Source organism: Mus caroli, chromosome 6 (genome assembly GCF_900094665.2).
Source record: "Mus caroli chromosome 6, CAROLI_EIJ_v1.1, whole genome shotgun sequence".
In the NCBI taxonomy this organism is placed as follows: Eukaryota; Metazoa; Chordata; class Mammalia; order Rodentia; family Muridae; genus Mus; species Mus caroli.
The window spans coordinates 109834868-109857999 of NC_034575.1; the positions used below are offsets into that span (position 1 = coordinate 109834868).

The window sequence follows — 23132 nt, forward strand, 5'->3', positions numbered from 1 at the left end:
CCCTCCCCTTCTCCCTCTCCCTCTCCTCTCTTTTTCAGCTTCTTACCTAGTTTTACTCTCTCCCTTCCCTCTAGCTCTGGTCCCAACCTCTGTTTCTAAGTTTAGCAGTGGCCGTTCCTACAGAACAGAAATGACAGCAGAAGCTCCATATGCCACCATGGAATAGAGACAGCTGTGCGGGCCACTTTCAACAGCATTTTAGTGGGAATGTGTAAGCTCCAATTGCTTAAAAAGACCTCAGTATGAAAGTAGCTCAGGTGTGTGTGAGGCACACTGTGAACAGAGCATGCATGCATCTTTTCTTTTGATCATATGTATTTACCATGTAGGAGTCAGTTCTCTCCTTCTAACACATGGACTCCAGGGACCCAACCCAGGCCGTCAGGCTTGGCAGCCAGTGCTTTTGCTGCTGAGCCGTCTCACTGGCCCCGAGCTTGCATTTAAACCTGGAACACCCAGTGCTCATGAGGATCTCAGCATTGCCCTTTGTCATTTGCAGTCGAGGTCCTTTCAGCAGTTTTGATGACTTTTCCTGGTTCCTGATTAGCAGACATCCCCACACCACCCCCAAACTTACCTCTTGTTCTGGTTTGTGAAGTGGCCACCACATCCCTTAGAGACAGAAAACTAAAAGTCACATTTTCAAAGGTTCCCAAGGCGTCAGTTGTGACTTTAATACTTGCACTGGATAGTTTTATGTCAACTTGACACAAGCTAAAGCCATTTGGGAAGGGGGAACCTTAATTAAGAAAATGCCCTTGTATAATTGGACAACACACAAACCTGTAGGACATTTTCTTAATTAATGATTGATGAGAGAGGGTCCAGCCCCTTGTTGGTAGTGCATCCCTGGGCTGGTGGTTCTGGGGTCTATAAGAAAGCAGGCTCTGCAGGCCATGAGGAGCAAGCCGGTAAGCAGCACCCATCCTTGGCATTAGCTTCTGCCTCCAGGTTGCTGCCCTCACTGCTTTGGATGATGGACTGTGCTGTGGAACTGTGGTGAAGTGAGCCCTTTCCTCCCCAACTTGCTTTGGTCATCACAGCAGTAGTCACCTTAACTGAGACAGTATGTTTTTGCCCTGGGATTGAAAGGGGCTCTAGAAATGGCCTGTAGGCTTTCTCAAGATTGGGTGTACTGGAGGTGAGAATACACTTCCCATCAGGCTGTGGGTTGCAACCCAGCAAACGGAGACCTCTGTGAACAGCATCAGGCTTTGTGTTCATCTGAACTTAGCTGTTCATTCAAAATGGCTCTGAGTAAAGAGAGTTGAGGGGGTTGTGTCCTTTTTCCTATTTACCTGACATGATGGGGCCCTGGAGAAACTGTGTGTACCTGTAGGCCCATCGTGACAGAGACAAGCAGGTCCCAAGAGCTTGCTGGCCAGCCTTCCTGCTGTTGTAAAGTGATTGATAGGGTGGAGAATGATAGAAGACACCTGATCTCCTCTGGCCTCTGCATGCCTGTGCTTAAGCATGGACCCTGCGGGGGGGGGTGGGGTGGGGGGTGGGGAGGGGCACTGTTTAAATGAGGTGATTGAAGTTAATGGGAGAGGCTGTGCTCGGCAAGTCTGAGACACGGATCTGATCCCTGGCTCTAAAAGAGGAAAGCAGAGAAAAATTATGAAGACATAAAAGAGAATGCTGTTACCTAAAAAGAGGGTGCCAGGGAGCCAGGTGCCATCTGGCTATGAAGGTCCACCTGCTGATTGACACCAGCCAGAGACAAATGTGAGAAGGAATGACTGTTGAGGACAAAGTCTCCATGAGATTAGCCTGTGGGCAAGCCTGTAGGGTATTTTCTTTTCTTTTCTTTTTTTGTTTTTTGGGTTTTGGGTTTGTTGTTGTTGTTGTTTTGGGGTTTTTTTTTTTTGTTTTTTGTTTTTGTTTGTTTGTTTTCGAGACAGGGTTTCTCTGTATAACTCTGTCTGTCCTGGAACTCACTTTGTAGACCAGGCTGGCCTCGAACTCAGAAATCCACCTGTCTCTGCCTCCTAATTGGTGATTGATGTGGGTGGTGGGTGTGGCAGGTGTCTTGAGGTTCTATAAGTAAGCAAGCTGAGCAAGCCATAATGAACAAGGCAGTAAACATTATTCCTCTGGGGTCTCTGCTTCAGTTCCTGCCTCCAGTTCCTGCCCTGACTTCTTTTGGTGATCGACTGTGATGTAAAATGAACCCTTTCCTCCCCGAAATTCTTTTGGTTGTGGTGTTTCTCACAGCAGCAGGAAACTGAGATGCCACAGTTAGTCATGGTGACCACGACAGCAGTATGAACCTGAGACAGGCCCCACTAGAAACCAGGTTTTATTTCCTCCTGCCCACCCATGCCAGGCTGCTTCACCTGATCATACGTTTCATGACCTTAAAACTGGGAGTTCTGGCATCAAATAAATGAACTTTCAAGATTTGTGTTATCTTGCTTACTGCGGATGCTGGCTTCTGTGGAAGTGATCAAGGCTTTACTATTACAAGTTTTATAAATGCTATCTTCCTGCTACATACAAGGGGGAGCAGCTCACCATCGCCACTCAGCCATGGTGGGTGCAGCCCACAAGCTGCTCTGGAAGTGGATTTCTTGGCTGTAATCAGATGTTTCTGCTCAAGGTGGTGCTGTTTCCCCATCAATGGTGTGACTGCGTGTTTTTATTTTCATGGGGTCTGCATTCAGCATCTTGTCAGAGTGCCTGCCTTTGCCTTTTGTTATTCCCAAGTTGTCTGCCCTTGAGAGGCCACTACAGAGTTGTGGAAATGCACACTTACCCCGGCCTCTGTATTTCCATAAGAGAAGCGAGTCAGAGCAACCTAGAAGTCTGAGTTTTGTTCTGTTTTGTAATGCTGGGGTGGAGCCCCGGCCTCCTACATGCCAGACAAGCAACCTGCCATTGGACTACACCTTAGCTCTCAGGCATTTCTTAAAACGGTACTTTCTGTTTGTTTTGTTCTTCATACAAGGTCTCATGTAGCCCAGGCTGCCCTTAGACTTGCTATGTAGCCAAGGATGACTTTGGACTCCTGATCCTCCTGCCTCCACCTCCTCAGTCCTGGGATCTGAGATGCGCACCACCATGCCGGGGTGTATGCCGTGCTGGTGATGGAGCAGAGCCTGGTGTATGCTAGCCAGGGATTCTACCGACTAAAACCCACCCCAATCCCGAGACAGTGTTTGAGGTCTTCCACCTTGCTTTTTATGTTTTAAAGTAAATGTGCTTTTAGGTCTCAAACATTTAAAGATCATGTACATCTTGGGAAAGTGGGAATAAAGGGTCAGAATAGTTCTCTCAAACCTATCACCGTATGGGGAGGAACTTACATTCACAGAATCTCCTGCGTCAGGACCCATAATAACCATTTCTTCCTCCTTGTCACCCACAGACATGCATCATTATAGCTGTGTTTATCCCTGGCCTAATGAGTAATTGTTCTGTTTGTTTTTAGATCCGGGGTTTTCTGTCACGGTTCGATAATGTCCTTCCTGTCAGCCTGGCATTTGATAAATGTACAGCCTGTTCACCCAAAGTAAGTCATTTTACCTCTGAGCAATTTAACCTCATGCTAACCCAGTAGGGCCAGTGGGGTGGTGCGTGCATGCGTGCGTGAGTAGAGGAAGGGAGCCTGGTAGGCTTGGTCCTGCTGCTGTTGATCTGCATTCATCCACAGAAGCCAGCTTCGGAAATCTCAGGTCCTAGTGTGCAGAGAGCCTGAGCTAGCTGCTGGGTCAGTTCTTGCTTTACAGTACTTTCAGTTTGGTCATAAAGCTCTCCTGAGTGTCTCGGGTCCCCTCCTGAGGGTTTCCTTCCTTGCACCTACTCAGCAGTGCAGTTTTTTATGCTTTCCCCAGAAGGTGGGGGTTTCAGGCAGGCCCAGCTGTGTTTTGGAGATGTTCCTAATACAAAGGAACAGCAAGCAGAGATGAGGGGCCTGGATTGGGAGGCCGGAACAAGGCCCCTTCCTCTTTGATCTTTCCAGCAGCTCTAAAAATAGAGCAGGGCTGTTGTCCACTGTAATGGGAACCGGCTGATGTGTATCTCAAAACTACATGGCATCTCAGTTTTTAATAGGCTCTGAGTTATTCTCACATGTGTACTGTACGTGACAGCTGATTCCCTTAGGATGTCCCTTTAAGCCAGTGCTTCTCAACCTTCCTAATGCTGCGACTCTTTAGGACAGTTCCTCATGTTATGGTGACCGCAACCATAAAATTATTTTTGTCACTACTTCATAACTATAATTTTTCTACTGCTATGAATCATGATGTAAATATCTGATACGCAACCCCTGTGAAAGGGTCGTTAGACCACTCCGAAAGAGGTCGCAACCCTCTGGTTGAGAGCCACCACTTTAAGCCTTCAACCTCCCCATCTCCAGCTCCTACTTGGGGTGCTATGCAGAGTAGCTTATGGGGGTCACTCATCCCAAGATGGCGTTTCTCAGAGGTCTGAGGTTTCCCTGCTATGCCTCCTGCAATGTGCAGAGCTGAGGGAATTGAATTCTAGGAAAAGTCTACTTAGAGTGGCTTCTGTCCTGACCTGTTTACCTAACAGTGGAATCTGGGATAGATAAGCCACAGTAATGGATTTGGTTAAATCTAGGCACTCCCACGTGGAGAGTGGTTTGTTTTCCTTTCTGCTCTGAGAGTAAACTAAGCCTGCTTTATTGTTGGGCATCTCAAGTGCCTGGTTGAGATTTAAACCTTATAATTTGTGGATAGATGACCTCTGAGCCCATTCTTCTTGCTGTTTCTCAAGGTATCCTGTATCCTCTTTGGCAGGACCCTGAGGGTGGTGATGTGCACATCTGTCTGCAGGGACAGGGTCTCAGAGCTGTGTGCTCCTTAGTGGAAATGACTGACTGTCTGTCTGTCTGTCTGTCTATCTGTCTGTCTGTTCATTGTACAGTTGAACTAATTGCTCTCCAAATAACTTGGCTGGATTATTTTCAAACTGAAATCCTTTGGTGCCCATGCCAGAAGTGTCTCTGTGGCTTTATGTAGGTCTAGCTCATCAATGAAATGAAGATAATTGTGTTCTCAGAGAAATGTGAGCATTTGCTTTCCTGCTCTGTTTCTAATTAAATCGGCCCATAAGATGCTGTCTGTCTATAAAGAAGCCCAAGGGTACCTCAGGCTGCCCCTCCTTTTTCTTTAAGAAAGAATAGCTTTTTGTATTTTTGCCCTCCCTCCTTGGAAGCATCAGATTAAACACAGGTATGGTGTTTTTGTCACCAGAGTTCTTTCCTGTCAGTGGCCATTCAGAGTCCTGTGTTACACAAACTTGCCAGGCGAGTTAATACAACCTGACGTGGATTTTCACAGCTGCACTGTCCCACAGCGATCACTTTTCATGTGGTCTGGATATTGGGTTTCCTTTGTGCCGAGAAGGCTGCACCTCTTTCCAGGAGAAGCCCCTCATTTACTTTCTTGGCCCCCCTCCCTGCCATCTGCATCATCTGTTCTCCGAGCGTTGATTCTTCGAAATGACAATTCCAATTAAGCCGAATCGCTCGCTCTATGAGAGCTTGCTTAACGCTTACTCAGCAGGATGTTTTTTATACTGAGTCACGTCTGAGTTGCTGCTGTTTGAATCAAAATTCTTTGGAGCTAAAAGCAAGTTCTACAAATTTTTCCTTTGATATTCATGAAGTCATTTTTTTTTAATTTTTCCTCGGTCTTAGGAATTTCATACATGTATACAATGGCACACTATCATATCTTTCTGTTTCTTCTCTTCAACTCCCCTTAAACCATCCTCCAACACAGCCTTTCCCAACCACATGCCCCCACCCTTAATAACCTACTTAGTCCCATTAGCACTTCCTGCGTGTACATGGGTGTGGGGAAGGAACTTGGGAAATCCTCTATCAAGGCCACACATTCAAGAGAGAATAATTCTCCCTCCCCCAGAAGCTATCAGATGCCAGTAGCTTTTCAGGAAGAGATGGGGTCATACTTCAGCCATCTGGGCTGGAATTTTGACTGGATTTGTCTTACCTAGGACTCCTGCAGGTAGCCATAGTTTCTCCGAGTTCATGAGTGTGCCACCATGTCAAGTCCAGAACTTTGAATTTTAGGACTCTCCTCAGCTCCAGCTCTTTTGTGCCTCCTGCCCTGCTGTCTTCTCCAGCCATTGTGGAGGTGGTGGTGGTGTTTAGAAGCCCATCCCACTGAGGACCAAGCCTCTGTCTCTTGTTCCCATGAGGTGATGTTTTCCTTTGTTGGTTTCCAGTATCCATCCCCCTTCACCCCCACCCCAAAGAGAGGCTTACTCTACTTCTGCTTGGTTTAGCTTCAAATATAGGAAGGGACTGGGGGAGCAGGACACTCAGAGTAGTGAGTCTTCTCTTTATTAAACCTTGATGCTGGTGGTGTAGCCCCATCATGTTGCCAGAGTCGAAGAAGACATGGGTCTCCGCACTCATGTCTGGGAAGGTGGCATCATTGTCCCTCTCAGCATGTCCTAGCCTGTTTGCTCTCAGCCTGGGACAGAGCTGGTGAGCTGTTGCATTCACACATGTGCAGAGAGATGGGGATGCTGAGGGGTTTCATCATCTTGCAGAGCCTCCTCAGACAGTGGCACCCACTGCCAGAACATGAAGAGGCCTTTTTCACACACATACGAGTTACTTTTCTGTTCTACAGTGTAGTAAACTTCTGGCAGGCCAACAGGTGTGATTGTGAGCCAGAAATCTAGAAAAAGCTATCCCAGAATGCACTGAGGCAATTTATTAACAACCATCTGTCTCTTAATTTCTTTCTCTCTTATTTCTAATTAAGATTTTTTTTAAGTAATTATGTATTTTGGTACAGTTTTTAAAAGATTTATATTTAAATTAAGTGTGTGGGAATAGGGGAGTATAGAGCCTACAGGAACCAGAAGGCTCAGGTCCCCTGGAACTTCAGTTTCAAGCAGTTGTGAGTGGTTGGATGCGCACGCAGGGAACTGAACTCCGCTCCTCTGCAAGCACAGGCAGTGGCCTAACCACTGAGCTTCTCTCTAGTCCTTCTGATGCTGCACTTCTAAGCTTGGTGAAACTGGGACAGGAGAGATGGCTCAGCAGTCAAGGGTGTTGTTCTTGCAGAGGATCTGGGTTCAATTCCCAGCACCCATATGGTGGTTTGTAAGTCCAGTTCCATAGAAATATTATAACTACAAAAAGGTCCAATCTGATCCTGAAGTGAGTCCCTCACTTCAGGTGGCTGGTAAGTCCATTCCTTTTCAGACATAATACACATACAAAAATGATAATAATTAATCAGGCAAAATAATTAATCTGGAAGGAAGGAAGGAAGGAAGGAAGGAAGAAAGAAAGAAAGAAAGAAAGAAAGAAAGAAAGAAAGAAAGAAAGAAAGAAAGAAAGAAGAAAGAGGAGGGAGAGAGAGAGAGAGAGAGGGAGAGGGAGAGGCAGAAAACTTTAGCGTTCAGAGTCCGCTCTATGTGGCCTTTAGCAGAGTCTCCCCTCTGCTGTCCACCTCCTCAGCTCTGCTCCTTCTGGTTCCTTTGTTGAGTTTTCCAGAGTCAACAGGGAAGTGTTCCTTCTCAACTAAACATCTCCCTGTGAATTTCCTAAGAACAAAGACCCACTCTCACCAGGACTCACACAGGAAACAGAGACCTTTCAGTGTTAACAGCCACTGCACCTGACCCAAAAGCTCTATTTCAGACATCGTCTCTGTCCTGGAATGCTCCTAACTGGTTTCCCTCTTTCTCCTTCTCCCAAATGAGGACTCACTTCAGGATCAGGCCGGACCTTTATATAGTTGTGCAGTTTCCTCTGACCGCCCTCAGCCTGGGAGAGGTCTCTTTACTCTGCTAGCCCCCGCCCGTGCCCTTTTGTGGCCATCTGTTACGCTTGTAGCCTGCCTTGGTTTGGATCTGTCTAATGTGCCCTCGTGCTTGGAGGCATGTGAATTGTTGATCACCACTGATGATGTTCATTTCTGCCTAAGCCTGGTCCCCCTCATCCTGAATAGATGAACTTGCCTGCTCTCATCTCTGCTAGTCCCTGCTACTTCAGAAAATGGTACTGGGGAGAGGACTTAGTCATTAAAGTACTTGCCATGCAAGTGTGAAGGCCAAAATTGGGATGCCCAGCATCTGTACAAAAGGCTAGGTGTGGGTGATATGCATCTGTGACCCCAGTGCTGAGGGTGTAAGGCAGGGACAGCTTCAGATTCAATTGAAGGTCCTGTCACAGCTGCTAGCCACCACATGTATACGCACATTTATGTCCAGGTTTCCATCGACCCATATGTATCTATGTATATATATATATATATATATATATATATATATNTATATATATATATATATATACACACACACACAGACACACACACAGATACACAGTCTCTCTCTCTCTCTCTCTCTCTCACACACACACACACACACACACTGTGTGTGTGTGCATTATGTACAAGATTCCAAAAGAAAATGAATGTAGTATGTAGAGTTCAATCTTTACCATAGTCCTCTTTTTCTTGCTGGCTTCCTAGAGAGGGATGCTCTCACCCTAAGGCAGTTTTGTGGCACTGACTAGACAGGCTGCAGTGAGAAAGTCAAGAGAAAAGTCACTGCCATCTGATGACATCAGCTGGTCACTTGCTGTTCATCACTCTAGAACTTTCTAGTCTCTTCTACAGGAGAGTGGAGGATGTATACCGGGAATGCTGTTTTCCTTTAAGGAATCCAGACATCTCCCAGTGTTTCCATAGCCGTAGCTTTGTTTCTGGAGCCCAGAGGTTGGCCAGAAGCTTCTGAGGTGACTGCAGAGTGAAGTCTGGGGCTATTTCTGAGGGGGGCAGAATTCCTGAGCATGCTCACCTAGGGGGCAGTGTGCAAGACTAAGCTTGTTCTTGCTGCATGGTGCGGTCACCCACAGCATCTGTGACATCCTCTTGGGAGGAAGCAGGCCTCAAGCCTGGCTTGCCTACCATCTGGGGCCCGTGCCTTGCACAGATGTACCAAGACGTACCCAGAAACCTGATCCTGTGGTTTTAATAAGTGATGAGCAAGGCTAATGATATTCTCATTCTGGTGATGACCGTGTGGAGGGGCTCCTGCTGATGGATTGATTGTAAGACAACTTCTGAGATGTTGGGGACGACTGTCCTGGGAAGTGAGAAGGAGAAGGAGGGTCAGAGGAACAGCCACTAGCTGGTGTTATCAGATGGCAAACGGTTTCATTGCCTTTCTCACCACAGCCTGTTGATATAACACAGCTGTAACCTATTTTTAATGATGATTCTTAAATGCTTTAACCTCCCCTGTAGCCCACCACTCACCAGAGGTACTACGAAAGAAAGATATAGGGGAAGTGAACCTGTTTAGAAAGGTTCTTTGGAGCAACTCCCATCTGTGTTGTCTGGAAATCGGCAGTTCAGTTCACAGGTCAGCAGTGGCAGCTCCATCTACTTGCAGACATTTCACAGATACAGCAGCAGTCCAGTTCATTAGAGTCAGGTTAGCAACAGCAGTGACAGGATCTAATAGAGACAGCCAGGCCTCAGCCTCAGTCCAAGTCAGTAGGAGGGACCAGGAAGAGCACCAGGAGAAGTTCTTGGCTGTGCCTCTCTCAGCAAACTGAAGCTCAGAGAAGACTTGAGACTCATGAGCATTGCACAGCTAGCTCTATAAGCAGACCTAGCTCAGCCCCCATTACTGTCCATCAAGTCCTATTTATACCCTCCAAACATCATGTGTTCTCCATGTGTCTTGCCTTACCACAAGCATTTATCTCAGCTGACATCACCCTGCTAATCAGTTTGAGTCCACAAGAGCAGCTAGAAACTGCAGCACACCACCAGAAGAGGTTTGTTTGTTTGTTTGTTTGTTTTGGTATGGTTCTCTCTATGGAGTCGAGACAAACGCAGCTCAGCCTTGCACTACTGTAAGGTGAACCATGCTTTCACATGCTTGTTTTAGCAGAACATCCTTTTACCTGTGTTTGCTTCAGCTAAACACTCCTTCACAAGTTTGCCCCAACAAAACACCATCCAGCTGACTTTCCAAAGAACCCTTAAGTTTCCACTTCCACAGCCCACCTTCCTTCTATTGTGATGGAAAAAGCATAAGGGGCTGGGGTAGCTCAATTGGAAAATCAGTTGCTGTGAAAGGGTGAGGACCTGAGTTCAAATCCCTAGAACCCACATAAAGCAGCGTGGTTAGTGCACATCTGTAATCTCACCACCTCTAGGACAAGAAGGCAGAACAAGAAAAGTCTGAAAACTCATAGGAAACCTGGCACACACAGCCACAGACAACATGAGTCCCTGTGTCAAGCAAGGAGCGAGGTGAGGCTGACACCACGCTCTCGTGCCATTTATGGGCCTGCATTTATGTGATCGCAGACACTCATACATATCATATACACACAAAAAGATTTTTGAAAGAAATATAAAATACCAGAACTAAACCTCTTTATTGAAACGTTCTTTTAGAAAGAGTTTTCACCAGAGCAACCTATCACCTGAGAGTTCTGTTCACGTATCCTTAGAAGACAAAGGGACCAAGCTTAGACTCGGAGGAAGGCTCAGCGTCTCAGAGCAGCAGGCATTCATCATTGGGTTGCTATGAATGTATGCTAGAGATACACACACTCTATGCAGAGCACAAGCCATTGCTACCATTTATCTCTGAGAGGCTCCTCCCAAAGGCATGTATATAAGAGGCTTGGTGTTGTCAGGAGGTGGTGGAACCTTTGAGAGGAAGTGAGATTACTGGGGATGCACCTGGAAGGGGATCCTGGACCCTTCCTCTTTCTTTCTTTCTTTTTTTTTTTTTTGCAGTGAGGTAAGGGTCTTTCCACCCACGGACTCCCACCATGGTATGACCACCTAACCTCACCCCCAGAAACAATGGTCCAATTGACCATGAATTGAGTCTTCTAAAACCATGAGTCTCAAAAATTCTTTTCTTTTTAAAATTGATTGTCCAAGTATTTTGTTATAGACACTGGAAGCTGACTATCACAACAATCAAAAGAAACATTATGCTGTGCTTTCAATCCCAACCCTCTGAAGATAGAAGCAGGAGGCTCTGTGAGATCAGCTAGGGCTACATAGAAAAATCTAAGGCATTATCCTCATGAAAAACACAATGACTTGCTGGGCTGCAGAGATGCTCAGCAGCTAAAGGACTCTCTGTTCTTCCAAGGGACCCAGCACCCAACCACCAGAAACTCCAGCCCCGGGGGATCCAGCACTCTCTTCTGGCCTCTATGGGCGCTGCACTCATGTGCACATACCCACACACATATACATAGTTAAAAATAAAAGCAATGGAAATAAAAGAGAAAGAAATGAGACGTGCAGAGTGAGACAACCTGTCCAACAATGATGCTGCCACCCTGGCTCCTGCTGTGTTAGGGTGCATGCCCCCTCTCTACAACCCAATCCTTTTTTTATAAATGGGGCTACCCTGAGGAAGGTTTGTTGAGAGTCACTTCTGAGCTGAGGTGAAAAGACAAATAGGAATTTAACCCATGGGTAAGAGAACAAGAGAGCAATTCCAGTCAAGACGGACAGGGTTACTTATATAATGGCCAGATAAAACTGCACACAAGAAGCTGTCAAATACCCAGTATGGTGTAACCTTAAGGAGGATGGTCATTTGCCTCCATGAGCAGCAGTTCCCAAGACGGAATGTGTTTCCAAGATGGAATATAAGAATCTGTTTTTAATCTTAAAATTCCACATAAAACTCTCTCACCTCCGCCTGGAGTGTAGGGACTTTCCCAGCCTCTGGCATTCAGCGGCCTCAGTGGGGGATTCCCAGGGTCCTGGCTCTGTTCACTGCCTCGCCTGCTGAGTGACCCCAAGTTAGGTGCTTCTGCCTCTGTCCGCCTCCGGGTCACTTTGGCCAGTGAGTCAGCTAAGTAAGATAAGTGCTGGCTCTCTCCTCGCTCTTCAAGTTATTTCTTCTGCATTTTGGATTGAGGTTCTTTCAGTCTTTGTTTCACAGGCAGTTTTATTTTGTGTCCCATGCTGGAAGTGGAAGCCAGAGCCTCTGGCATGCTTCACGTCCCAGACCAGCAATCCATTTTCATTGCAGAAAAGTATAAAAAAATATAGTTAAGGACAAGGGTCATCAGAGGTCACCTGCCGTTGTTGACTATGTGTTGTGCCCTTGACATAATGATGCGTAGCTAGTCTCCAATCCTGCTATCAGTTTGAAATGAGCTTCAGGTAGGGGGATTAGAGCACTGTGACAAGCATCCTGCCTGCTTCTCAGCCCTTTCCAAGGACTGGCAAGTGCCCAATCGGAAGAGCTCCCAAGGGCTTCTGCCCGGAGTGTCTGCACACAGCTCCTCAGTGGCGAATATTACTCAAAACGGAGCTGCAGCCAGGGTTTTCTTCCCCTTTCCAAAAGGGACATGAATCTCGAGTTGGGAAAATGATGAGTAACCCCCACCCTGGTCCTCTCTTCCTATCTCACTCACCCAGCAAGGCCTCATGCTTTCTGTTTGAGCGGATGATGGGATCCATATGTGTGGTTGTGTGGTGTAAACTGTATCCCACTTCTCGTCCTTAGCAACTTGTGTTTCTCCCATCTCCAGAGCTGCTGGGCTCCTGAAAGGAGCTGGGATGTCCCATCCAGAGCCAGGGAACAGCGCTCAGCTATAAGCCTTAACCTCACAGCTCTTGGCTCTTCCTTCTCTTTGGAAAATCTCGGATGTTTTCTCCCTTTGCTTCAATTTCCTCATCCATAGAGTAGAGAAAATATTTTCTGTTTCCCAGGGAAATTGCAATGTCTGACGCATATCCAGTTTCTCAGCCCAGGCACCAGGGCCTTTGCCCACTCCTGGGACTGGTGTTGACACCAGAAACAGGAAGAAAACAGAGACCACTGTGGTGGCCTGAAGTATCCCTGAGTATGTGGTGTCTGTCTCCTCAAATTGCTGTTTTTCACAGACAGAAGAGTCCAGGATCTGGAAGTCAAGGCTCAAGGCTGCTCTGGTTTTTAAAAACTGCAGGAAGCTTGCCCTCATGTGTCTTAACAGCCCTGTTTGAAAACCCTCCCTATGATGCCAGAGAACACAGCCTTGCCCCTCCCTGCTGACCTGGTCCTCTGAGGCCTCTGATCAGCAGCAAAGGTTATCCTGCTTCCCTGACTCCTGTGGTCACTTGAGTATACTTTTCCCTTCAGGTGTCTTCCTGCCTCTTATGCAGACCAGAAAATATAGGGCTATGATCTTTTCAGTGGTTCTCCTGATTGTCAGGCTGCTCATCTTCAGGACATTGAAATATTAGGCTTTTATAGGTTAGAAATAATCAATTCATGTTTAGCCTCCATCCCACATCTATCCCCTAATTCTTAAGTCTTTTGGGGTCATGGACCATGTTCATGTTGATGAAAAGAGTTGACGTACTCCTTTGGAAAATGTACAGCCACTGTAGCTTTGCAGTGTTTCAGTGGCTCCCCTCCATTGTGCTGGTAGGATACCTGGCCTCCTGAGGCTTGCTAAGGTACCATGCCCAGGTTCTCCTGGAAAAGTGACTCAGAGGCAAGCCCTGCAACCAGCCCGGTCCTACCATGACACTTACGGTTTTGGAGAGGTACCAGGTCTCTTTGGGGGCTCATTTTCTTTAATCACAGGAAACTATGAAAGCCTGATCTGCCACTGAGTGTGTCTTGTGCCTAGCTGCAGCCAACTGTGGGACAGAAGACAGTAACCCTGTTCAGAGTTCTGTGGGTCAGTTCCTCCCCTTAAGGTCACAGAGCCCAGGCAATCTCTTTTCATGATCCTAATCCCCTTTGATATTTATATGATGTAGTGATCAGAGGAAGGACAGAAGGGAATGGCCAGCTGGAAGCTGCAGTCTTACCACTGAACTAGAGACAGATACGCTTGAACTGGGAGGTTTTAAGTATACATATGTTTATACGTAAATAGGCTATATATATATATATATATATGCATATATATACACACATATATATACATATACACACACATGTATATGTATATAAAAATTTAGTTATTTTTATGTGTCTGTGCCTGTGTGAGTCTGTATGCACAACATATATACTGGAGCCCTTGGAGCCCAGAATAGGGCATCAGATTCTTTAGAACTGAAATTATAGCCAGTTGTAAGCCTCCGTGCAGGTGATATGAATCCACTTATTTGCAAGAGCAGCAGGTGCTCCTAACTGCTGAACCTTCCCTCTAGCCCCTTCTTTATTGTGTTTATGTGTATACTGTGCCCCTACATGAGTTCATGTACACCTTGTGTATGCAGGAGCCAGTAGAGGCCAGAAGGGGGCATCAGACCCCCTGGAGCTGAAGTTGGAGGTGGCTGTGAGGCTGTGGGTGTTGGGAACGGAACGCAAGCCTCTGCAAGAGCAGTAAGCATCCTCCGTCACCAACCCATATCTCCAGCCCTACTATAACTGCTTAAATGGGGTATTTGTAGCACCCAATAATGTATTTACATGCATTTCTTTTTCTGACTTTAAAGTGAGTCCGTTACGTGATTTTATAAAGCCAGCAGTGTTGACTCACACTAATCATCTCAGCAGTCAGAGGCTGAGCAAGAGTTTGAAGCCAGCCCAAGTAGGCTATAGAGGGAGACCTCGTTTCAAAATACTATAACAACAACAATAATTTATGGAATATTTTTGGATGATATTGTGTTGAGTTTCTGTTGATGTCCTTCTGGACGTGACAGTAATGTTAGATAGTGGCACCTTCCTATGTATGAGGTCCTTTAACCACCCTTAGCGAACAACCAAACACATCGCTGCAACAGTTAGCTAGGTCCTAGCAGACATCAAGTGAGGACAAGAGAACAAGCAATAGCTCATGGCTCAATTTATGAACAGCCGAAAGTGGAAGTCAGGCCACCCACTCCCGGGCCTCTGTCCAGTGGGATGCTGACCACCAGGCATGACAACACAATGCCCTTGGCTGGTTGGTGCCAGACGGGGCATGGCCGTTTACAGTGCTCTGTTTGTCCAGCGGATTCTGCTCAACTTTCACCTTCCCATCTGCTTTACTGACGTCTTTGATGACCTGTCCCTTGGAAGATCATGCCCAGAGCTTACCAAAACAAGCTGCCTTTGGGGGTTACCAGAGTTGGCTTAGCATTACGTTCAAGGGCACCCCAGCTCCCTGAAGGCTCTGCTTGCTGCCCTGTGAGGTTTTGAGATGCCCATTCTAAAAGTCCTCTTTTTGGCTGCCCTGGAAATTCTTTCTTTTTAAAGGAATGCCCTTTTTCATTATGCTTGTTTGCTTTGTTTTGCTTGTAGCTGAGCACATGAGTGGAAGTCAGAGATGAGCTTTCTACAGTGGACGGTCCTCTTATCATATGGTTCCCAGAGACTGAACTTGGGGCAGTGAAGCTTGGCAGCAGGTGCCACTACCCACTGAACTATCTTGTCGCCCGCCCCCTTGGTATTTCTAAAAGTAGTCAGCACCATAGCCTTTTGCCATAGAAGAGGTAAAGGAACTGTAGTGCAGACATTGTTCCCAAAGCCAGCATCTTCAGGACTTGTTTGGGTTATACGATGGCAGCGATACATCCCAGAGTATCTGTCTCCTGCCTTAAGTAATGTCCTCATCATTGTGTTTTATTCTAAAGAATGAAAGCCCTCCGTGTTCCCCCTTTCCAGACCATCAAAGAGCTCGTGAAAGTGCACACGGAACAATACTTCTTAAAATCTCAGTCCTCACCAGATTCAGGGATTTCTCCTGTGTGTGGCCCTTAGGGCAGCAAGTTTGCCACCAGTGTGCAAGTCTGAGGAGTATTCGGTGTCCTGACACCCGGGTAGCATCCCTGCACGGACTGTTGGGGAGGACGAGCCCAGGCTCGCTCCCTGTGGTCAGATTTGCCCATCATCCCACCTCTGTACAGCTTGTGTCTGCACAGTTGACTGTAGATTTGCTGAGCCTTCTGGGTGTTTTTAAGGACTTTGCTAGCACTCTAACTTGGTGTGATTTGTGGAAGCAAGAGCTATGCCTGGGCTTCTCCTGATCCTTTTGACATCAGCTTCTTGAAGGACCTTAGAGGAAGAAATGATAGAGGTGGGGTTTGAGGGCAGTGCCGTGTTCTGCTTACAAGCTCCCAAGCATCCCAGTCATGGATCTTAACACAGCATCAGTGCCCTTTAAAGAGCGGCGGTTATTCTTTACTCTGTAAAACTGCAGCTATGCCTGTATCCTGACTCTAATCATTAGTTTCACTTCATCTGACTGACATAGAGAACCAATTCAATCATGTGAGCATATATTTTAAAAAATTAAGTGAGGTGCTGAAGAGAGGCACCCTGGTAAAAAGCCTTTGCTGAGTGTAAGCATGAGGATCTGACAGAGAATCCTCAAGAGGTCACATAAAAGCCAGGATGTGGTGTGCGTCCACGATCTCAGAATGTAGGAAGTAGAGACAAAAAAAAATTTTTTTGGAAGCATGAGAGGCAGCTAGCCAGGTATACACAGGAAAAAACAAGACACTGTCTCAAGCTGGAAGGTACAAGACCCAATACCCAAGGTTGTCTCCTGTCTCCACATGCATTTGCCAGAGTGGCGCATTGCACATTACACACACATTGCACATATACACATTACACACACATTGCACATACACATACATGACTGGTATAGCTCAGAAGGTAGAGTGTTTGCCTTACACACATTTGCAGGCTGGCTTTGATTCCCAGTATCATATAAGTCAGGTATAAAAATAAAAAAATGAAAAGGAATACTTATGAAAAGTAGTTTTGGCCGCCACCCCCAGGCCTGTGCTCACACCTGCGCCTGCCTGCGCCTTCCTTGGCTGGCGCTTGCCGGCCGCCGCCTGCCCGGCCCTCTTCTCGGCGCCCTACAGCCTACAGCAGCAGCCTGGGTGGCGGCGGCCTTGAAGTAAGGGAGGGCGGTGGCGTCTTTGTTGCGGCCGGGCCTTTGTCTGCAGATGGTGGACGCGGGGCGGTCGCTCTGCCATGGAAGTCTGCAGGAGGATGGAGGCGCCCCCGAGGGGCGCTGACCTGATGCGGCTGGACCGCTAGGACACGGTGTGGGCCAATATCGCCGCCAACCTGCAGTGGATCTGTGCTAAGGCCTATGGCCTAGACAACATCCCCGAGGATCTTCAAGACCTTTTACATCAACCAGTATGAGCAGGAGCACATTAAGCCACCTGTTATTAAGCTTCTCCTGTCCAGTGAGCTGTATTGCCGCGTCTGCAGCCTCATCCTAAAAGGGGACCAGGGGGCTACCTTGCAAGGACACCAGTCTGTCATCCAGGCCCTGTCCCAGAAGGGCATCTATGTGATGGAGAGTGATGATACCCTGTGACAGATGCTGACCTCAGCCAGGCACCTATTGAGTGGCCACAGGGCGATGGTGGATGCCCTGATGATGGGCTATACTGTGGAGATGATCAGCATTGAGAAGGTGGTGACCAGTGTCAAGCGCTTTTCTACATTCCACACCTCAAAAGAACTTCCTTATCACCTCGAGGATGCCATGGTATTCCGGATCAATAAGGTAAATCTTAAAATAGGAGAGAGAACAGAGAAAGAAATTAAATTAAAACAGCAACCACTGGAAAGTCCCACTCATCAAAAGGTCCGTTATGGGCGAGAGCGCACCTCTCTGCTAGGCAGTCACCCTACTCTCCATTGTTGGAGGACTTGATGAGAGACGGCAGTGATGGCGCCACTCTCTTAGCCGTGGTTCACTATGATTGCCCAGAGCAGATGAAACTGGATGATATCTGTCTGAGGGAGGTACCATCAATGGCTGACAGCCTGTATAACATCCGGCTTCTGAGGGAGTTTTCCAATGAGCATCTGAACAAGTGTTTCTGTCTCACCCTGGAGGATATGCTGTATGCTCCCCTAGTGCTGAAGCCAAACAGTATGATTTTTATCGATGAGCTCTTCTGGTGGTTTGAGAACGTCAAACCAGATTTTGTTCAGCCCCGAGATATTCAAGAGTCGAAGGATGCTAAAACAGAATTACAGCAGAAGAGCAGCTGGCCTCCTGTCCCCATCTCCAACGCAACCGCACGCAGCTTCCTTGGCAGCCCTGCTGACATGAGCCCTGCTGACCTGCCACCATCCACCCAGCCTCTCACCGAAAGCAATCATCGGTACCACCTCCAATCGGAAGAACCTGAGTGTCTTGGGAAAGGAGCTTCCACATTTAGTCCGTACCATCCTTTGTTGCCACTGAGACAGAAACAGCAAAAAGTGTCACAGGCAGAGGAAATTCCTGATCAGCGACACAGATCGAAATCTTTAACTCGGGTTGATGGTCAGCCACAAGGTGCAGCAGGAGCATGGACAGATTAAAAAAACAAAAACAAACAAAAGAACAGGCCTGCATCACAGTCAACATCATTTGCTCTCCATCATGCAGCAAGTTGTGATGTGGATCCCAGTTCTGGTGACAGTGTCAGCTTAGCTGGCTCTATCAGCAAAGATAGTTTGGCATCTAACATTATCCACCTGACCCACAGAACCAACCCCATCCTTCAGCTGGAAAGGCCAAAGGAGCTGGAAAAGCCTCCTGAGCAGTGTCAACATTGAGGAGGAGGAGGAGGAAGAGGAGGAGGAGGAGGAGGAGGAGGAAGAGCTTGTAGCCATCATCAGGACAGATGTGTCTCCTCCTTCCCCAGAGATTCCTAGGATCTCACCTCAGGCCCCAGGCTTGGTAGCAAGTTATCAGATCTTCCCAGAGACAGACAGACACTTTGGAGAATAAACCTGACAATTTTTACTTAGAACCCCTGATCTTGCAGAAGTATGACCGCAGTCAGCAGAAGCTACAAGGGAAGAACAGCCTCTGGCCCTGAATAGATTTGATCCATTACCTCAGGGGCAGGCTGCTGATGGTTTCTTTCTCCATGTAGGCAGGGCTAAGGAAGATGAGAGGAGGTGGTACGTTAGTTCACAGAGTCCTAGCTCCCACGAGTCAGAGCCCTGGACCATCTTGAGGCAAGACTCCGACTCTGGTGTGGTAGACGTAGAGGATACAGAGCAGGGTTTTATTGGTGAGGACCACCCTGTGGTTATCCCCAGTTATGCTGGTGAGGAAGAGTCAGCCAAACTACAGGGGGGTATGAAAGTGAAGGAACATGAAGACAAGGATGATGCCAGCGGCCGCTCAAGCCCGTGACTGAGCACCACTTCTCAGCTCAGCAGCATGGAAGTGTAAAGATGACCAGCTTTGCCGAAAGGAAGCTCCAGGGGCTCAACAGCTGTGAGACCAAGTCTAGCAGTGCTATCAGCAGCTCCCAGAAGACCACCCCTGATGCACCCGGAAGCTGCCCAGCCCCTCTGACAACGTGGCGCCAGAAGAGGGAGCAGAGTCCAGGCAGGCACAGCAAGGGCCCTGCCAGCCTGCTGGCTTCTGCTGGTGCAACTGCACATGCAGCGGGAGGAAAAGCGCAGAGCTATTGAAGCCTAGAAGAAAAAGATGGAGGCACTGTCTGCACGGCAGCATCTGAAGCTAGGCAAGGCAGCCTTTCTGCATGTGGTAAAGAAAGGAAAGGCTGATGGTGCCCCACGGCCACTGAAACCTGAGCACTTCACGAAGGAATTCCCACAGCACAATGGGGAGGACTTGGATGATGGCACTTGTAAAACCGAAGGGTTCCTTGTCAAAGAAGAGCAGAGAGATCTCAGTGACGCTCAGGATGTAGCATTTGTCCAGCTACATAAGCCCAGGGACCCAGCTACTCTGCACGATGGAAAGAAGCAGAGTGATTTCTACTGCGCTCCTCGAGGACATTGTTGGTGAGGTAGATGTGACTGCTGGAGGCAGAAGTGGAGCTCAAGCGAGATGAAGCCCGGTATAAGGCTAACTACAGAAGGAGGAGGAGAAGGCAAGGCAAGAGCTCATTAACCAGGAATACTTGCAGAGGAAGCAGCAGCAGGCCTTGGAGGAGCAAGGACTTGGCAAACCTAAATCAAAGCCTAAAGGCCTCCGCCAAAGTCAGTTCACCAGGGGTCTTAGAGTGACTCTGGCGCCAAGTGCTCTTCCACCCCAGATGACTTGGGCCAAGCTCACTCTGGCTCCAGCCTATCCTTGGCGTCTGCAGCGACAGCAGAGCCTGAGAGCATTCACTCGGGGCACACCTCCTCACCGAGTTGAATCACTGGAAGCCTTACCTATCTATCCTGAGCCACAACCCCAGTCAGAGCACAGACCGAGACTGGGAGACTGCATCAGCAGCTTCCTCTTTGGCCTCTGTGGCTGAGTACACAGGTCCTAAACTCTTCAAGGAGCCCAATAGCAAATCAAACAAACCAATTATTCACAGTGCCATATCTCACTGCTGTCTGGCTGGAAAAGTGAATGAACCTCACAAGAATTCAATATTGGAGGAGTTGGAGAAGTGTGGTGCCAACCACTATATCATTCTGTTCCGAGATGCAGGCTGCCAGTTCAGGGCACTTTACTGCAACCAACCCGACATTGAAGAAATCTACAAACTCACTGGCATGGGGCCAAAAAACATCACCAAGAAAATGATTGACAAACTATATAAATACAGCTCAGACTGAAAGCAGTTTAACCTGATCCCAGCCAAGACCATGTCGGTCAGCGTGGGTGCTGTCACGATCCATAACCACTTGTGGCAGCCCAAGCAGCCCACAGTGCCAAAGAAGACCCAGACTTATAAGTGACCACGGCAACCAGGACTCTGAGGTTGTGCTTACGGCATCCCTATTTATTATTTTCACCTACTTGGTACAAAGTGTGATGAGCCATGGACAGTTTTCTACAGAGGTTCCTAGAGAACAGAGAAGATGCTCTCACCCCTGCACATATGGATGCTGGGCATGACACATGCAGGAGTGAGTCCTGTGCTTTCATGGGCATGGCTGCTGTGGCCCTGCTGACCACTGAGATCCTCAGAATAAGGGACACCATGGATTGAGATCCTGGCCTGTGGGCCCCTCACTTGAAGTTCTTCAGAATAAGTTAAATGTGATCTGCTCTCTGGCCTCCCTTCACCCCTGTGAACATTGCCTGATGCCCCATGTTGGCCAGCTGTAATCGTGCATGATTATAGGGCCAAGGCTTGTTTGGGTCAGGGTGTTTGAATGTCTTCATAAAAGAAGCTCGTATGGGAAATCTTTTTCATTTTAGAAATTGTATGATATTTATTGACCGTGTCTACTGCCAACCTTTATATCCAGTTCTAAGATTCTGGAAAAAAAAGAAAGAAAAAAGAAAAGAAAAGTAGTATCTTTGAAAAAGAGAAACACACATGGTTTCCTGGTTCAGTGGAGCAGGAAGAATTCCCATTACACAGCAGTACCCTCTGCTCCTTATGCCCTGTACCTTCTTCCCACAGGTACCAGAACACAAGGGGAAATGAGACCTGTGCCAACCTGCCCAGCTCTGCAAGGGGTTGGCCACTCAGGGACCCTTACAGGCACTCCCTGAGAGAGACTGTGTACATGTTCCAGCTGGGCCTGGCCAGCTCAAGACTCCAGACAAGTACTTGAGGAAATGTCCCTGGGTTCATGGGGTAGTCCCCTTAGTAATCTAAGTGGTTACTTAACCACTAAGTAACAAAGTGGTGAATTCTTGACATTCAAGCGTAGGTTATTTATTTTTAATTAGAAATATACTTTTTTTAGCTAGATGTGGTGGTATTTGCCTTAATCTCAGCTCTCTGAAGGCAGAGACAGGTGGTTCTCTGCAAATTGGAGACCAATCTTAGTTTACATAGCCAGTTGCAGGCCTGCCAGGGCTACATAGTAAGACCCTGTCTCAAAGAAAACAATTCAAACGTGTATGTGTGTGTGTGTGTGCTGCAGACCCTCTGGGTCCCGTGACTGCGTAAAACGGTTCTCTAGAGTAGGTGGGCAAAGCTTAGGACGGAGTGACAGACAGACACACACACAAGAGAGGTGTTGAATCTGAATGTAATTTTCTGATGGAGACTCAGACCTTTTATAATACAGAGTAACAGAATAGGGCACATTGAAGTTTTCCAAGTGCAAGAGGAGTGACTTCAAAAGGAACCAGATAAATATTTACTTTAGAGATTATCACCCTGCCTAGGATCAGCCCTGTGCCAGGCAAGAGTTTCACACCCCAGCGTTAATTGGGCTAGGGGGGGTATAAACTCTTGCCTGGCTTCAGGAATAAAGTAGTGTCATGAACCTTGGAATTCTTAGGCCTTGTTAATTCTTATCTATGTCTGGAGAATTCCCATTTATCAGTATAGTATATTAATTTGCTCTTGGCATGGAATGTAGTCTGTAATAAGAATTTTTATCTCAGTGAGAATTTCAGACTCTTTCTGTAGACAACTGAATTAATGGCTAGTGCTTTATTGTTTTATGGTAGTGCTTAATTAGTTACTGAATAGGTTAAACTCCTTGTTGCTATCTGGGATCTAAGAACACTGGGAAAAAGCTTTAGCTATGTTAGAATCAATCTTAAAAGGCATTACATTAAGGTAATACTAAATAGAGTGCACGTGAATCTATACATTAGACTAACTCAGTGGAAATTTGATTATTATGGGTTAGGAGAAAACGCCAAACCTCCGGGAGGGGAATTTCCATGGAACTCTTATCCTCATGAACAGCTTCCAGGCTTTTCGCCTGTCAAACTGACCCAAACTGGAGAGCTGACTTTCGTCAGACTTCCAGGAGGAGAGTCCTAGAAATTCATTTCTCATGAGCAGCTTTTTGGCATTTCTGCCTCACAAGCTGACTCCACCGGAGTGCCCTGGCATGTGTGTGTGTGTACATTATATATGAATGCCAGCTATATGTATGTGCACCAAGTGTGTGCCTGTTGCCTGTGGTGGCTAGAAGTGGGTATTGGCTCCCCTGGAGTTACAAGCAGCTGTTAGCTACTGTAATGGATGCTAGAACTGAGTCTGGGTCTTTAGGAAGAGCAGTAAGTTGTTGCGGCCTGCCCGCAGTCCACAACACGAACGGTTCAACTGAGAATGGCAGTTCGAACTGAAAAGAGAGGAATCTAGACAGGGCAGAAGAAACAATGGAGCCAAGACAACAAACATTCTGATCAAGGCTCAATTTTACTATTTCCAGACACTCAGTTATAAAGGAAGGGGGAGGGAACCCAATATCCCGCCAAGTAACTCAGGGTCCAGTAGCAGGACGAACACATGTGTGCCTCCAGGCAGCAAAGGCAGGTTCCAGCAGTA

At 47.3% G+C, this 23132-nt stretch overlaps 1 protein-coding gene across 6 annotated transcripts in view; it reads left to right on the top strand.

Moving 5' to 3' along the window:
• Atg7 (autophagy related 7) overlaps nucleotides 1–23132 on the top strand; it is a 211711-nt gene that overhangs the window by 80333 nt on the left and 108246 nt on the right. For all 6 annotated transcript variants that reach the window (XM_021164861.1, XM_021164859.1, XM_029478810.1 and 3 more), the window contains one exon: nucleotides 3434–3514. In XM_021164861.1, coding sequence (XP_021020520.1) covers nucleotides 3434–3514 — 81 coding nt within the window. The remainder of the gene's footprint in view (nucleotides 1–3433; nucleotides 3515–23132) is intronic.